The sequence below is a fragment of the Epinephelus lanceolatus genome, chromosome 21 (assembly GCF_041903045.1).
Source record: "Epinephelus lanceolatus isolate andai-2023 chromosome 21, ASM4190304v1, whole genome shotgun sequence".
Classification (NCBI taxonomy): domain Eukaryota; kingdom Metazoa; phylum Chordata; class Actinopteri; order Perciformes; family Serranidae; genus Epinephelus; species Epinephelus lanceolatus.
Genome location: NC_135754.1, coordinates 23711942 through 23728914, shown reverse-complemented (window position 1 = coordinate 23728914; position 16973 = coordinate 23711942). Strand labels below are relative to the sequence as shown.

The window sequence follows — 16973 nt, the reverse complement described above, 5'->3', positions numbered from 1 at the left end:
CAACAACAAAAAAAAAGAAACACTCCACACACAAGAAAGAGATGGCGCTTTCACAAACATCAGCCTCTCAATTAGCTTCTGCACTCATTTCTCCTTGGAAGAGAATTATTTTTCAGCTGGGTGCTTTTTCTTTGTTTATTGTGAGCAGACCAAAGCCTTATCAGCGGCTAATCACTGCATGTCAAATTCACAGACTCACTGCAGTCACTTAAAAAAAAAAGAGAAGAGAGAGATTCAGTGAATAATCTTCTCAAGTTCAGATTGCCATTTTAGATTTGGACAATCACCGATTTCTTTTAGATGCTCAAATCTGTCGAACAGCCAGAGAGAAGATCAGCATTTGTTTGATATAATTTGTTGTGACACGTTAATTGCATCTACTTGTAATTCTCTCTAATTGATGTTTGATATGTCTCAGGAAATTAGGCCAACTAGATAACACTGCAAATATTATGAATCCTCCCCGCCTTTCTCTTTCCATGGCAGGTCTGATGAATTCACAACACCTAGAACTGTAATATGTCAACATGCTGTGCAGCTATGCTCTGTATTCCCAGGCTGACAGACCTCAGGTTACAAGCATATCACTGTATATTCAAAACACACTCAGGCACACAGCAGAGGGCCAGAGAAGACTAACCTGAGCAATTTTCACAGAGTTCTGGGTCGAACCGCCAGCGTGGTACTCAACTTTGTTCCTCTTGACGATTTCTTCAAACCTAAAATAAATAAGAACAAGAGTTGTTATGAAAGCATTAACCACAGAGTGAATTAGACCAGACCTGCTGATAGAGGCTCAGTGTAAACACCAGATACAACCAGCTGTAACATGGGCAGACCACAGGTTTATCAACACTTGCCACATTACAACATGTGTAGGAGGAGTGAGGAGAAATTGCATTTCATAAGCACCACAAATTAGTCAATACAAAATCCATTAGGAGAGGTGACACAGGTACAGTTGAAGAGCAGCTGTGAACATAGATAATGAACACAGACATTTGTGGTCTCCAGAGAGCGGATCCTAATGACTCTGAGGATCAACCTTTTTATTACTAAATCAACATGGCATATTTCCAGCTAACACAGGACAGAATAAGCAAATTCCTGTGAGTCTCCATTGGAATACTGCTGACGTAGCATGCTGAAATACTTATGTTAGCATCACAATCTGCTAATGTCCTTTCTCAGAAGCTACTTTTCTAACTTTTACTTTTAGCTAACATAAGTTATCCAGTACTTTTAGCTGATTTTAACAATTTAGTCATCATTTTTAGCTAAAAATGTCAACCATTTATTCAACTCAGTGAAATACTGAAGGCAATTCTATCATATACTGTCATTTTAAACATCAATAGCTTTGATCTTTAGGTATAACATGATGCTAGGCTGGGCTACGCTGCGAGGAAGAGTCTTTATCTGGGAAGTGGAGGTCATGAATAATGTGTATTCTCCACATCGTTCACACAAACAGCCTCCCAGGGGGCTGGCTATACAGTATAAATGTGTCCACCCTGCTAAGGACAGTGACCTGCAGTCAAGATGATACGCCACATGACGAGGTCCTTGTCTTTTTTTTCCTTCTCAACTGCAAATTGAAGACTGTCAATGTGTATGTGTATTTACATGAGACAAAAAAAATCCAGTGACATGGTAAATAGTTCAAGCTGCACCATACCATTCCCACCACTGTTATGTGTAACTCCACCTTAAATTATTTACTGCTGTTACTATTATTTATTTTAAATGAAGCGTTACCAATTATGTATAAAATCTGAGTTGCAAAACAGCGTCTGTTTTGACAAACTTGAAGTCGCAGTTTAAGTTTGTAAACTTAAAACTTAAGCTGTATAATAGTCTCATAAAGTTGATTAAAGAGACAAACCAAAAACAACTTGAAAACTTGCAGCTGCAGTTTAAGTTTGTAAACTTGCTGTATAATAGTCTCATAAATTTGATTAAAGAGACAAACCAAAAACAACTCGAAAACTTGCAGCTGCAGTCTGAAAGTACCGTCAAACGGTCAGTGCCTGGCATTGATGTTAAAAGTGCCCATTCTGAAGCATTTCTTCAACAAAAGTTAATATATTTAACAACTTGTGATAACATAATCATCATTTCATATCGACCACAGTGAGTGTGAGAAGTCTAAATTAAGTCGAAATGTACGCTTTGGAAGCTCTAGTCATCTCCCCTGTCAAACTGCGGTTGGGACTTTAGCAAACACATTCAACCATTTATTCAAAAAAACCATATATCCATTAGCCTACTTTTAGCTAATTTTAACAGTTTATTAATAAGCCTTACCTAACTATTAAAACCATATATCCATTAGCCTACTTTAGCTAATTTTAACAGTTTATTAATAAGCCTTACCTAACTATTAAAACCATGTATCCATTAGCCTACTTTGAGCTAATTTAAACTGTTTAGTATAAGCCTTACCTCACGATGAAAACCATGTATCCATTAGCCTACTTTGAGCTAATTTAAACTGTTTAGTATAAGCCTTACCTCACGATGAAAACCATGTATCCATTAGCCTACTTGGGGCTAATTTAAACTGTTTAGTATAAGCCTTACCTCACTATGAAAACCATGTATCCATTAGCCTACTTTGAGCTAATTTAAACAGTTTATTATAAGCCTTACCTAACTATGAAAACCATGTATCCATTAGCCTACTTTGAGCTAATTTAAACTGTTTAGTATAAGCCTTACCTAACTATGAAAACCATGTATCCATTAGCCTACTTTTAGCTAATTTAAACAGTTTATTATAAGCCTTACCTAACTATGAAAACCATGTATCCATTAGCCTAATTTTAGCTAGTTTATAACAGTTTATTATATGCCTCACCTAACTATGGAAACCATGTATCCATTAGCCTACTTTTAGCTAACTTTAACAGTTTATATAAGCCTTACCTAACTATTAAAACCATGTATCCATTAGCCTACTTTTAGCTAACTTTAACAGTTTATATAAGCCTTACCTAACTATTAAAACCATGTATCCATTAGCCTACTTTTAACTAACTTTAACAGTTTATATAAGCCTTAACGTTACCTAAATATTAAAACCCTTTATCCATTAGCCTAATTCTAGCTAATTTTAACAGTTTATATAAGCCTTGCCTAACTATGAAAACCATGTATCCATTAGCCTAATTTTAGCTAGTTTATAACAGTTTATTATATGCCTCACCTAACTATGGAAACCATGTATCTATTAGCCTACTTTTAGCTAACTTTAACAGTTTATATAAGCCTTACCTAACTATTAAAACCATGTATCCATTAGCCTACTTTTAGCTAACTTTAACAGTTTATATAAGCCTTAACGTTACCTAAATATTAAAACCCTTTATCCATTAGCCTAATTCTAGCTAATTTTAACAGTTTATATAAGCCTTACCTAACAATTAAAACCATGTATCCATTAGCCTACTTTTATTTTATTTTATTTTTTTTAAGATACTTTTTATGGGCATTTTTGCCTTTAATTGATAGGATAGTGAAGTGTGAAAGGGGGAGAGAGAGAAAGGGAGAGATATGCAGCAAAGGGCCACAGGCTGGAGTCAAACCTGGGCCGCTGCGGCAACAGCCTTGTACATGGGGCGCCTGCTCTACCACTAAGCCACCGATGCCCCACCATTAGCCTACTTTTAGCTAATTTTAACAGTTTATTCATTACTTTTAGCTAACAGTTTTAACCAGGTATTCTTACTTTTAGCTGACTATCTCAACTGCTTATCCATTACTTTTAGCTGATTTTAAGTTTATTCGTTACTTTAAGATAACTATTATAACAATTACCTGATGCATTTAGCTCATTTTAATAGTTTATTCATCATTTTAAGATAGCTTTTTTTTAGCTGCTTATTCATTTAGCTAATTTTAACAGTTTATTAATAACCCTTACCCTTTTCAACCATTTATCCATTAGCCTACCTTTAGCTGATTTTAAAAGTTTATTCATAACTTCTAGCTATATAATGCAACCATTTATTCATTACTTTTAGCTAACAGTTCTAACCAGTTATCTATTACATTTAAGTAACTATTCTCACCATTTACCTATTGGGAATGTGAAGGTTACCTGCTGCTTACCTTTTGTATTTTGTTTGGTTTAGTAGGCTAATTGGGCCAAAACAAGGAGTGCTACCTTACCTTTGCAGTGTGCCGGCATGTGAACTGAAAAATCTTGCATCCAGCCACTGCTAAACTATTCGTGAGCTTCCAGGGATTTGTAACATATGGTTTCAAGCGAATTGCATGCCCCCAGTCCCAAAATAAAGTTATTTATAATATCCAGGCATAGTAAAGGTAGTGCATACAGTCTTCTGATACCAAGTCATATGGATATATTTAGTTTATCATGGTAAGTTTGTCCACATATTGTTGGTTGACAACTGTAGCAGGCACAGGTAACAGAAGATGGTGCCCCCACCCCAAACATATATTATTTTAGCTGAATATTTTAACATCCATTACTTTTATCAACCGGTTAAGACCTCTCTGCTTGCTTGCCGACTAATTGCCCACACTCGCAATCACTAAACATAGTGCTCAGGTGTTACAATTAAAGTTACTCTATGTGGATATATAATTTTCTAATCAAAACATAATTCCTAGGTTTCAAAATTCATTAAGCTACTCTACAATCTTTACACGTATCCCCTGGCAACTAGAGAAAACCCCCCTAGGGTACAAGTACTCCTTGTTGGGAATCACTGGGTTAAGTCATCAAAATGTTTGTTTCTTTTTTCTCCCTCTCTGTCTCATCTGTTGAGCAGACAACAGCATGTCATCTCTGCAATCTAATAAACTTGAAAGTGGCATACATTTTTTTGGCATTCTTCACTTGTGACATTCCAGGTGCAAGCTGTTTATATCAATCGCTTTAAAAGAAAAAGACAAAGGAAAAAAAAGCTGCGAGCAAGTGCTGGATTTTGTTAAATGAGATTGTTGACCACAAATGTTGCTGGAGTTGAAAAGAGGCAGTTAGGGTCTAAATGCCAACTTGATAAAAGCAAAAGAAGGAACACTGTCCACACATGGTTGTAGTTAGCCATACAGTATTAAAGCAAGATGAGCAGTGAAAGTTGTTTCTGAGGGAACTTGAACTGCTTCCTCAAAGGGATGCATGAAAATAAAAGAAACTATCTATCTTTCACTATTCATCTTTCCAGACAGGCAGCCATTTTGTATTGCTTAGGTGATGCTTTCAGAGCAATTAGAAAAACAAGTCTTACAATTTCCTTGTGTACAAAATCCTCGTAGCCACATCGCTTGTTTAGAGCGAGACCACATCTGATTAAATGTTTGATGTATGAACCATACAGCAGAGTTTAGAGATGACTGCGACAGACTAAACACAATGAGTCAAGAAAACAGACATGACATTGGGGAGTGGGGAGTAAACAATCGCTGAGTTTTCAAACATAAACCACAGGAACACCCTTGGGTTTCCAGTGAAATACTGAAGGCGGTTCTATCATTTTTGTATTTTCCCATCATACTGCCATTTCAAACATCAATAGCTCCAATGCTTAGGCGTAACGTGATGCAAAGCTGGGCTACGCTGCGAGATACAGTCTTTATCTGGGGAGCGGAGAACATGAATAATGCGTATTCTCCACATCGTTCACACAAACAGCCTCCCAGGGGGCTGGCTATATAAACGTGTCCACCCTGCTAAGGAAATTGACCTAACTGCAGTCAAGATGATACGCCACATAAGGAGGTCCTTTGCTTTTTTTCCCTCAGCTGTAAATTGAAGACTGTCAATTTGTAAGTGTATTTACATGAGAGAGAAAAAATCCAATGATATGGTAAATAGTTCAAGGTGCGCCATACCATTCCCACCGGTGTTATGTGTAATTCCACCTTAAATTAACTGCATAAGAAGGGGTTGTTTGAGTGTGATCCCAAGGGGTGCTGGTTACATAAAGGCTCTGCTACAGCATGCTAATACTTTCCCTTTTTAGGATTAAAACAACATTTCTAGGAGAGGTCAAAGGTTGCACGTTTTCGGGGTGCAAACTGAAGCTGAACCCAAAAAATATGTTACATGTTTTGTATGTGCTCACTGCAGACAGGAGTAATATGTATGCAAAGTGCATCATGGCTTACCAACATATGTCAGCCAGAGGTGTTCAATACTTCAGCACAACCTGGTTTAACTAGGCATGGCTGAATTTTGAGCGAGTGTGAAAGTAACCTTTACCGCTTCAAAGAAAGTCTGCATATCATGTCTCAAGGCAAGGGGTCTACCCAGGGCAGAATGTTCCTAATAAAGAAAAAAAAAACTTTCCATGCAAGTGGAAAATATGCTAACCGGGAAAAAAAAACCCTTCCTGAGACACCTGTTATGACTCCTTGACAAAGGAAGAATTTGAGCACTGTGGGTGTTTATAACATGAAGGCAGCCGAGGGACTCCAGAACCCATTTCAAATAGACACACAGCTTCTGAGGATTTCAGCTTTTTTTTTTTTCCTTCCTAGAAGTATTTGCTCCACCTTTCAGTGCAGACAGCATGGGGCCCTGCTCTTGGACGCCTCGAAAATCCCATCCGAAAAGGAGCAGCTGCCTCGAGACCTTTACACCCTCAAACATCATGTGATCCCATAGTAGTGACACCGTAAACGGCCCCCTTGGCCATTTAGGAAGAGAAAATCCCTTTCCATCTACTGCAGTCTGAGCTCACTCGGTGATGGGAGGGAGCAGAGAAAAAGAAATTGTTTTGAACAAAATGTCCTCAGCCAGTAACCTCTGCTTTTAAAACCTGCTAGTGTTGTTCAATGGAGGAGCAATTCCAACTATGCCTTGCATTCCACTAATGTACAGACAGCCTGTGTTATATAACACATGCTTTACAAGAGACTGCCCCTGACACTCTGGTTAAATACCACTCTTAACTAAAGGCGCTGTGCTATTTTTCAATTTCATACCTTCCAATTTGAGACTAATAGAAGCACTTATTTATTCAGCTTAAATCAAATTAGGGGAATTAGGCCACTGAATGCAATATTTGTATTCAGAGGATACAAGAGTCCTCCTCAAAAACTAATACCTCTACATCTCCCCGGCTTAACACATTCAAATTGTTGGGGCAGATCACACAAGTCAGGAACATCGTGTTGTTTACATTCCTGGAGATGGAGCCCCCACTGTTGTTTCTCATCAAGGGAAATATGAGAGCTTCCAAAGTACCATGAGTGTTCTCTGCCCCGAGTGACTCATGAGTTCCTCTCTCACCTCCCCAAAAAAAGCGAGCCGAGTAGATTATTTACATGAGGCAATAATTCAAGATTTGCTCCTCTAAGTCTCTTACATGGAGGGCAAGGCGAGCCCATTTACCCAATCCCTCTTCATTCGCCTTTGATGTTAGCCTATCTCGATAAGACCGGATGAGTGCCCTAAAATCCCCGTCGAGTGATTTCACAGGAAGAACAAGTCTCTGTTAATCAATGGCTAGATTGGATCTGGATCCTCGGGAGTGGTCCGCCTGAAAGTCCTCCCGAGTGTTTGAGTGCACACCGGGGTAATTCATCGCTAATGATCACCGCGGCACCCACTCTCCTGCGTTCGTCCTTATTTAATTGCCTCGTTCACGTTTAAACAGCTTACAAATCACATGGACAGGCAGGGAAACATGATCAAACAGCCCCTATCACTAATCAGGGGAGGGCAAGGGAAGAAGTGAGAGGACTGGGGCTCCTTTGCTGCTCTCCTTGGGGATTAGGAAGGAGGAGGGCTGTACAGGAACAGTAAATTATCTCTGCTTCAGCCATAGCAGGCAGGTACATTTAAACAGGCAGATCCATCTTTCTCTCTCTCTGACAGAAGCAGAGAGGGGGCCGTGCAGCTAAAAGGCTTTGGTAATCCCAGTTTCAACACTGGCATCTGGAGTGGAGACAGGTTCCACCATTGATTAGATTCCCCAATCAGCGTGTGCATCCTACACCATGCCTTCCTTGGTAGTCTGGAGGCAGTACAAGGCCTGATGCACAGTAATTGTTTCCATAGGTCAGGCGGAGGAAAAACAGCTCGGGGACGTGATGAAAGGGAGATGGAAAGGGTGAGGAATATTGTTGTTTTTCCCCCCAATTAAATTGTTTGTCAAACCCTTCACAAAGGGTTACGCAGTTTATCTGTTTAAAATCAATACGCTCGTCTCAGTGTGAAAGCTTGTCCCGAAACAAGACAGGCCCATTAATTATTCTGTTCTGCGCGCTATCGCCGGGCTGCTCAAGGTTGAGCCTTATCTTTTCTTATTTCAAATCAATAATTATCTTCTACCGTGCTCGCGCTCCCCCTCAGAAATGGATGTGCTTTTCATTCAATGCCTGTAGAGTCTGTCTCTCTTTCCCTCTCTCTCTCTCTCTCTCTCTCTCTCTCTCTCTCTCTCTCTCTCTCTCTCTGTAGCAACTGGTGGAGAACTCAGAATGAATAGGACATTCTTATCAGTGGAACATTAGGGCAGGATGGGAATAGATGGCGAAGAATGAGGCGCATAAAAGTACTGAACACAAATGAGTCATGATTCAAACAGCGAGCGAGGCCTTGTTCCCGTCCTCTGACATCTTCTAATACACTACGCGAAAGGATGAATGTTGATTTGCACAAAAGCATTACGATATCACCATCGTTCAGGTATCTCAATCCATTTGGGTAAATCCCTGTTCGGCTGAGAAAAACCTGCCTCAAGTCCCTCGGTGCATTGAAAAAAACGCAATGAGCCTTTTTGCATTATAGACTGGATGCACAATTAATGACTGCACAATTACATGGTCATAATGGGTGAGTAATTGCATTAGAATGCAGAAACAACAAATGTGCATCCCTTTAATAATCGGCCGATCCAGCAGCAGCAGCGGCAGCAGCCCATTTGTTGGCATTAACCGAGAACTGCTGTTTGTACTTAATTAGGCTGCACTCAAGGATTAGGCGGCGGGGGCAAAATCTGGTCATGGAGGATGAGTTCATATTATTTCCTCTAAAATGTCACAGGTTTTTGGCTTCGCGCTGCAGAGGGTGGCGTTGTTTGTCACACTGTACTGTGTGGATGTGGGAGAGGGAGTGTGAGTGTGTGGACATGAAAGAGACAGAGAGAAAGAGAGGGACACATTGAGGGAGAGAGTGGGAAGACGGAGCGTGTAAGCAAGAATGGGGCTTCTGGTGTTCTCTTGAGGATTGAGATTTGAAGCCGGAGCACAAAGCCTTTGAGACATTCCCCTTATCTTGGAGGTTGATACCAGGATCTCAGTGATTCAGAGCGCTCCGTGTGAATAATTCCACCAACACCCCCTACTGCGGGGACCATATGGCCCAGTGTGAACTTTAAACACACGGGGAGTGTTGCTGTTCATCAGTCAGGCCTCCCATCTCTACCCCCGCACAGGCTAGGTGTAGAGAAATGATCAGCACCAGATAGTACACTAACTAGCCTCCGTGTGTACGAGCTGCTGCCATCATTGGCTTTTCCTGTGTGGCTGCTGGGGATCAAAGATGACTAAAAATAGCCCTGAGCATGCTTTTCTGAACTGAACATGCTGTATGTACTGGCTGAGACGCCCACATTTTAATTATAAAACGCTCTTTAAAAAAGAGGGAGTTGGAGGGAGAGGAGGAGGGTGGGTAGGTGGGTGGGGGGGGGGTGGGGGGGGGGGGGCGCCCACATGCACAGAGATGTGGATTATGTTTGTTACACTCCCTTTGACTTGTGATGTTTCCTTCTGGCACCACCTGCTGGCAGCCGCCGTCAACAAGAAGCAGGCATTTGCAGCTCCAGAGGACGAGCCTTAATTATGATTGCATCAGCCATCTCTCATGATGCAGCATGTATGCTTTAAATGCAGTGCAATCACCCTGCATCGCAGACTGTTAACCTATTTCAGTGATAAAGAAAAAAAAAAAAAGAACAGAACAAGGTGTGCTTTATTTTGATTATTTGAAAAGTTTCCTTGTTTTATAATTCAAAAGGTCTAGATCCACATTTCTCACAGTTGAGTACGGCTCTGGTGAGCATGTCGGATTTATGCAAGTGCCCCAAATCGTTGGATTCATGCATATCAATAAAACATCAAGAGCAGCACGGCTGGCGGGTGAACATGTTTCTGATGTCTCAATTACCAGTTGAGTGCCATTAATCTCTGCTCACTCTCTTTGGCTCAGAGGTCGGCTGATGGATGCAGGCCCGCGACCTTTGCCCTCAGTGGCAGGGGGAGCCGGATGTTCTGACCCCCCAGCGGGCCGGCGGAGGTGAGTTTAAGTACTGTAGTACAGCACTCAGCCTCAGCAACAGACACGGGAGCTGGGAAGTAAAAAGTGGGGTGGGGGGTGGTGGGGTTGTAATGTGTCTACACACTCAGTCAAGCATGAGTGCATCCAGTGAAGTGGCACCATGGCAAGCACATGCAGCTTCTGCACGCATGCTTGCATGTGAGCACAAACACACACACACACACAAGGAGGAGTGTTTGTCCTCCTGACACACCAGGATAGCTCCGCCGGGGGTTTCTAGCACTCACAATTCGCTTCGTTATATTTTTAAAAAAAAACAAAAAAAAAAACAAAACAAAAAAAAAACCAGGGGTAGAGTCAAGTGTGTTTACAGAGCAGAATCTATCACACACACACACCCAGGAGCCAGAGTGTTTAGCATGTACTCAGTGAGAGAGGCCTTTGTTGTTTTCCTCCCAGTAAGCAGATTGAGCTGCACGGCAGCAGCAGGGGTGTGTAAGATGTACACAGACAGCGGGGTGTGTGAGTGGAGAGGCACCTCCACTGATCTCCTATGTCGTGTGATGATGTGTGTGTGATGTGTGTCTCAATCCAGCGCTGATCCCCCTGAGTCAGCCCTGTCAGTGATATGAGCCTCCCACCCTCTCTCTCTCTCTCTCTCTCTCTCCCTCTCCCTCTCTCCCATCTTTCTCTCTCCCCCCCCCCTCGCCATCCGGAATGCTAATAACAGCCAGCCACTAACGCTGCAGCCCTGAATTATTCATGCAGCAGAGGGTCACACGGCATAATGAGGAGTTTACTCTCATTCTGGATGCGATTGTGACGCTGCTAATCTGCATTTAGCACAGAGAAAGAGAGAAAAAGAGGGAGATGGGGGGAGGAGGTGGAGAAGAGGAGGAGGAGGGAGGATGAGCACTGATGAACTTAATTGCTGTGAGCAAACAACCTCTGAAAAGAGTCACGCCATCATCCAGAGATGAGAAAGTAAACAATTAATTATCATCGGACAGAGGGAGTCATAAAACAAATGTTTGAACGCGACTAATATTCAGGAGCCAGCTGATCTTTTTTTTTATTCCCCTCTCTCTCGGAGGTGACAATACACTCACTGTAACAATGACTCACTCATTTGACACACTAATAATCATTAGCTCTAATATGATATGGTTAACAAGCCCAAGAGGGTTTGGGTGAATGGTATATTATGCAATGCTGTGTGTTCTAAATAACCTGTAATGCCTAGTTATCCTGCAAATAAAATGTCTATTTGCCCACATTATAATCTCCTGCAGAAAGAGGCGTGTTTTCATTATGTTGACATGTTGTTTCCTATGGAGACTCCTTGGGGTACAAACAGCAGGCTCCTGTTGCCCCCTGCTGGACATGAAAGGAACAAACCCCCTTTCACAGCAATTTAATACTGAGCAAAGACATTTACTACTGAGAGAGAAATGGGAAAAGTTCAGATATGATATCAACCACCTGCTGAAAACATAAATATTTCAAAGGCCTACAACCAATGGCACAATAGTGCAAGCTTAAAGAGAGCGCACTGGTGAATAATACAACTTTACTCTACATACACCATCATTTTATTTGTCTGAAAATCTTATGTAAAGACAATAAACACCCCGCATATTTCCAAGCTTTAAAGTCTATTGAACACACACCTGTGTTTGCAGATATCAAACTTACATTCTAACCACATGATGGCAGCAGTGACTACAAAAAAGAAAAGAGCAAGACCCACAGCACCACATCCAACAATAGGCCATTTTCACAGCAGACATTTTGACTTGTCACAGCAGGAAGATCACAGGTGAGGGGGAACAAATTCTGTTTACGACAGCTCAGTTCCATCAAGTGTCCCGGCACACCAGTATGCACGCTACCAGGAACAGCTCACTGAAATGGAGCCGAGTCAGTTTTAATGTTCTCAATTACACCTGTGCTTTTCCTGCTGTAGCAAGCCAAAATGTCTGCTGTGAGTATCACCCACTGAAATATGGACTGATACGTGTCTAGGCAAGCAGAAAGGAAGTCAAACAACAGTGCTTTGGTTAGATGGTTTCCTCTCATACCCCAAAACCAAAACACCCAAGGCATCCTCTGAAAACCGGCATCGACTGAACAGCCCTTTCAACTGCAGCTCAAAAACCACCGTGGAAATATCATCTAAACAAAAGCAGCTATGTAGGTTTGCTGAGACCAACCACCACACTGTAAACAACTTATAAATACAAGTATTGAGCAGCAGGTACTGCCTTATTTGGAAGCGAGAGTGATGACATCATTGGTATGTGATTGTGGCCGTGCTTGAGATTGCACTGCATGAGCTATGAATCTACTTTAATTGTTAGAATTTCTGTCTTTTCATTTTTGCAAATAAGGCAGGGGAAAGTAGATACAGACAGGAAACATGAGGAGAGATAGAGTGGAATAAAATACAGCAAATGTCTGAGGCCGGAAATTAAACCAGGACATTGCGGTTTTATGGTATGAATGTTAACCTCTAGGCAACCAAAAAAAAAAAAAAAAACACCCAGGAAGTGAGTGTTTTTTCAGCAGTGCAAATACACTGATAGCGTTTATCAGGGCTGCAGCTCATGTTTATTATTTTTCATTCCCTGTTTGTTTTAGAATTGATTTCAATATTTTACTGATTTTTAATGACTTTTAAAGCTCGTCCAGGTCTGGCCCCGAGCTACACAGCATAAATGTTGACCCCATATGAGCCAGGTCACGGTCAAGGCTTAATTCTAAAGGTGCTCTTGCCATCAGGGCCCTTCAGCTTTGGAACGACCTGCCTGAGGAGATCAGATTTGCAGAATCAGTGACGTTATTTTAAATCGCTTCTTAAAATCCATCTTTATAGACTTGCTTTTTTGCTTTTTTTCTTTTTATTTGTATTTATTTATATTGACATATTGCGTCTTGAATTATTTGTCTTGTTTTAATTTTAACTTGACTTATTCTCAATTTTTTTCCGCTTTCGTTTGGTAGGTCTGATTGGCTCTCTGTTGTTACAATGCCTTCTGAGTTTCCTGTTTCTGCCTGTGCTTAATCTGTTTAAAGGTGCTAATTTAATAAAGTTATTATCATTATTATATTATCATTAACAATTCACAGTATCTCCTGAATGTTTCTACAATTCCTCCAATAAAACAGATAACTTTCCAGTCTAGCAGGTACCACAGTTTCCATGGTTACTTTGGTTTTTCCGCAGTCTACCACTCCCCACTGGGGATAGTAACTGCAAAGAACTTACACTGGTGCTATTTCATAATTGGGGATAGCTACCGATAGTTACTAGAGGAAACAAAAGCGCTACCCTCTTCTGTTTTGATTGCGCAATGGCTGACGCACTGTCTTTGTTCGTAAACTAAGCTTTCATTTTCACAGGAGATCGTACCGATTACAATATTTTACATTGCAATATTATATTGATACATGGATGCAAAGTGTAGATTTTTCTATTATAGAGATTATTAATATTGCAAATAAATTAAACATTTGTAACCTATTAGATTAATAAGATCAATTGCTTTTTCAGGCCACTAGATACATTTTGCTGCAATAAAAATGATTGAAGGGGAACAAAAAGACGATAAAGTTAATCTTTAAGGACAAAATTTGCAGTTGAAAGGGTTAATGAATCACAATATATGTTATCGCAATACTCATTATATTGCAAAACATTTAAATTCACATTGGATCATGTCTTCAGAATCGTGGTAATATCCAATCATGTGGGCCCCTGGTGATCACTACCACTAGTACCTGGCAACAGGGAACCAATCTTCACAATGATGGGGTTATTATTCTATAGCCATTACATTGTTCAATTAACATTTATTTCATAATGATAAGTTAAATGTTCGCTTGAAAATGTTTGTTTTGTCCAACCAACAGTCACAAATCCAAATACATCCAATTTATAATGTTATGAAGCAGAGACAAGAAGCAAATCTCCATTTTTGAGAAGCTGAAACTAAAATTCTTGGTGTTTTTGCTTGATAAACTTTCCAAAAAGAAAACAAAAATTGTGGTTGAGTTATATTCTGTCCATCAACTAATCGCTACGACAAACTGTAACTTGTAAAACATTTGACGCAAAATGAAAAGGCATCAAAAGTCACAGTTGAGGCTTATTCCAGGAAAAAAAAACATTAAGTCCCCAGCCAGTACTAACAGGGATGTTGATGGTTTCTACAGCAGGCAATTCCTCAGCCACAACAGGATTATATGGGCTCTGCTGTGACTAGATAATTGAATTCAGGCATGGCCACAGTGCACTGCATCCAATGATCTCTCTCCCACCAGGGTGATGGGAAGAAAAAATGAATCGCGTTACACTCTGTAGATTCAGGAGCACAACAATAGTGTTAGTCGACTAGACTTGTAAGTCTATTGTGGCTTTTTAAGTAATGATGTTATTTGTCACAACACTGCAGTCGAGTTCTTCTTCCATGGACCAATGACCTTGTGAATGACCTCTCTGCACCTTGTAGCCACCCAGCATCCTTAATACGAATACCACAGCTCATATAGCTGAAGTTTCTCATGACCTGCACTGCTATCAGTTAATAGATAATGTGATAAATATATCACATGTACTTTTGGATATAAATTGACGGACATGAGGGACAGTATGTTGGTGTGTGTGGTATTGCAGGGGACATGCATTGAAATGCATTGTGCTGGGTATAAACCACCAAAGCGGCATGTTAATCCTGCCCTGACCTTGTGCAGAATGTGGAGGGAACGGTGTCTGTGGGGCTAAAGATAACACCGCTGCCTTTGTGCCGGAGGAGAACAACACTGCTGATGATGCTGCTTTTTAGCTGCTGCTACTGCCGCCCAAGGTCACATGTGTCCTTTTGTCAAGTAACAAGACCTGACAAGGTAGCCGAATGTAAGGTACAGACGAGCTGATGTACTGATCTGTCTTTATTTACTCATTGTGTATGCATTACTCAGGTACCTTTTAAAATCACTGCACTGTGATTTGCTTTGAATGTATGCATAAAAACATTAGTAAGGTTTGTAACTGCTCAACGTGCAGTCTCCTAAAATTAGACACCATCAAACTAGAAAGCACTCAGAGAGCAGACACCCCTGCCAAGGCTGCATAATCCTCTAAATTTGCCATTTAAATAACAGAGAACTATTTACAGATGTTTAATCTGCAGCTGGATCCAGATCTGCATCAAAGCCCAAGACATATAATCACAGAACAGTGGGCCAGATTTCTTTTTTCATTCGCATTAGTAGTGAAAATGCTCAAATGCAACCAAATGTTCACCAAACTTTCCTGAAACAACTTTGTATTATTCTCCTACTAAACACACAGACAGTCCAAGGCTTTCGTATTTAATGTTGAAGGGAAAGTTGTAGTTATTTTGAAATGGGATTGTATGAGGTTCTTGTCTGTAGCCAGTGTTTTACCTACAGTAGATGGCGGTCAGCAGGCCCCCAGTTTCATGAGGAGTAAGCAGTGCACTGTTGTGGACGGGAGCAGCTCAAGTTAGGTTTAAGTGTACGCTATATTTAGAATATTTTCAAAGTGTTACCTTATCCTCAGACAGCTCTTTCCAACAGGGAACTGAAGCCGGTATATCGCTCTTTTCAAAGCCACCAGACTCCTTTGACAAAATCAGTAATTTTACCTTACAGAACCCAGGAGTTTCTGGGCTACCACTGCACAGTTGGTTAGTTTGTTTGGGTTATTGTGCGACTTTGGTGAATCCAAACGAACCCTTTAAAACACCAAAGTCACACATAACAGAAACAAACTCACTGGTCAAGGCCGGAGTGGACAAGCAACTCCACTGTTCTGCAAGGTAAAATTACTAATTTTGTCAAAGGAATCTGGTGTTGAAGAGAGCATTGACAACGGTTTGGGAAAATCCAAATTATTCCTTTCAGCCATTTTATTCTACATTAAAACAAGAATATGAAAAAGAGTTGTGTCTCCAGTATACTAGATCCTGGATTTGTATTGCTGTGCCCATTAAAGCAGCCTCTCCTCCCTTCATGCTTACAAATCTCAAATGAATGGTCCTGATAATACCAGTGTCCTTTCAAAAATTTAATGTCAAGATGCATTTTGACTGGAGCAAAAAAAGTATGCACATACAAAAACACTCTTCAACAAGTGCTGGATCAAACATGTCCCTTACTTGGGTTCAGAAAGTCAAAGAACAGCACTTGCCCCCCTTTCCACATTACCACCACAGAGGTGCCCTTGAGCAAGGTATCAAACTGCTCAAGTGAAGCTGCTCAGTGACCAGGAGATAAGAGTTACGTGGTTATCTTACATCCAAATGTGAATGAGCTCCAGTGTTGAGCAATGGATTCCTGCATTAGAGTGTTTGTGCCCAGTGAGTCCACCATGGTTAAATAAAGGCCTAAAGATAATGTGACCTGGGCCGAGTGGAGGCAAGCAATTTGGCTACAAGCTATGTCCGAATATTACATATTATGTCTAGTAAGCACCACCATGAGTAAAATTAATAGGAAGAGCACATCTGGCGCTGCTTCTTAGACATTAAATGAAGTCTGATTTTGTGAATGTTTTTTTCTTTTTTTACACAAATGAACTTTGTTCTAATGTCGTGCTCTCAGTTATGAAATTGAAAATGTACCGATATACTCAGAACATTCCCCTGGGTGCTCTCTGTGACATTTAGAACAGCGGTTCCCAACTGGTCCAGCCACG

At 40.7% G+C, this 16973-nt stretch overlaps 1 protein-coding gene across 2 annotated transcripts in view; it reads right to left on the bottom strand.

The window, feature by feature from the left end:
* Positions 1–16973, bottom strand: part of adkb (adenosine kinase b) — a 142355-nt gene that overhangs the window by 119753 nt on the left and 5629 nt on the right. For both annotated transcript variants that reach the window (XM_078163212.1, XM_078163213.1), the window contains exon 4: positions 641–719. In XM_078163212.1, coding sequence (XP_078019338.1) covers positions 641–719 — 79 coding nt within the window. The remainder of the gene's footprint in view (positions 1–640; positions 720–16973) is intronic.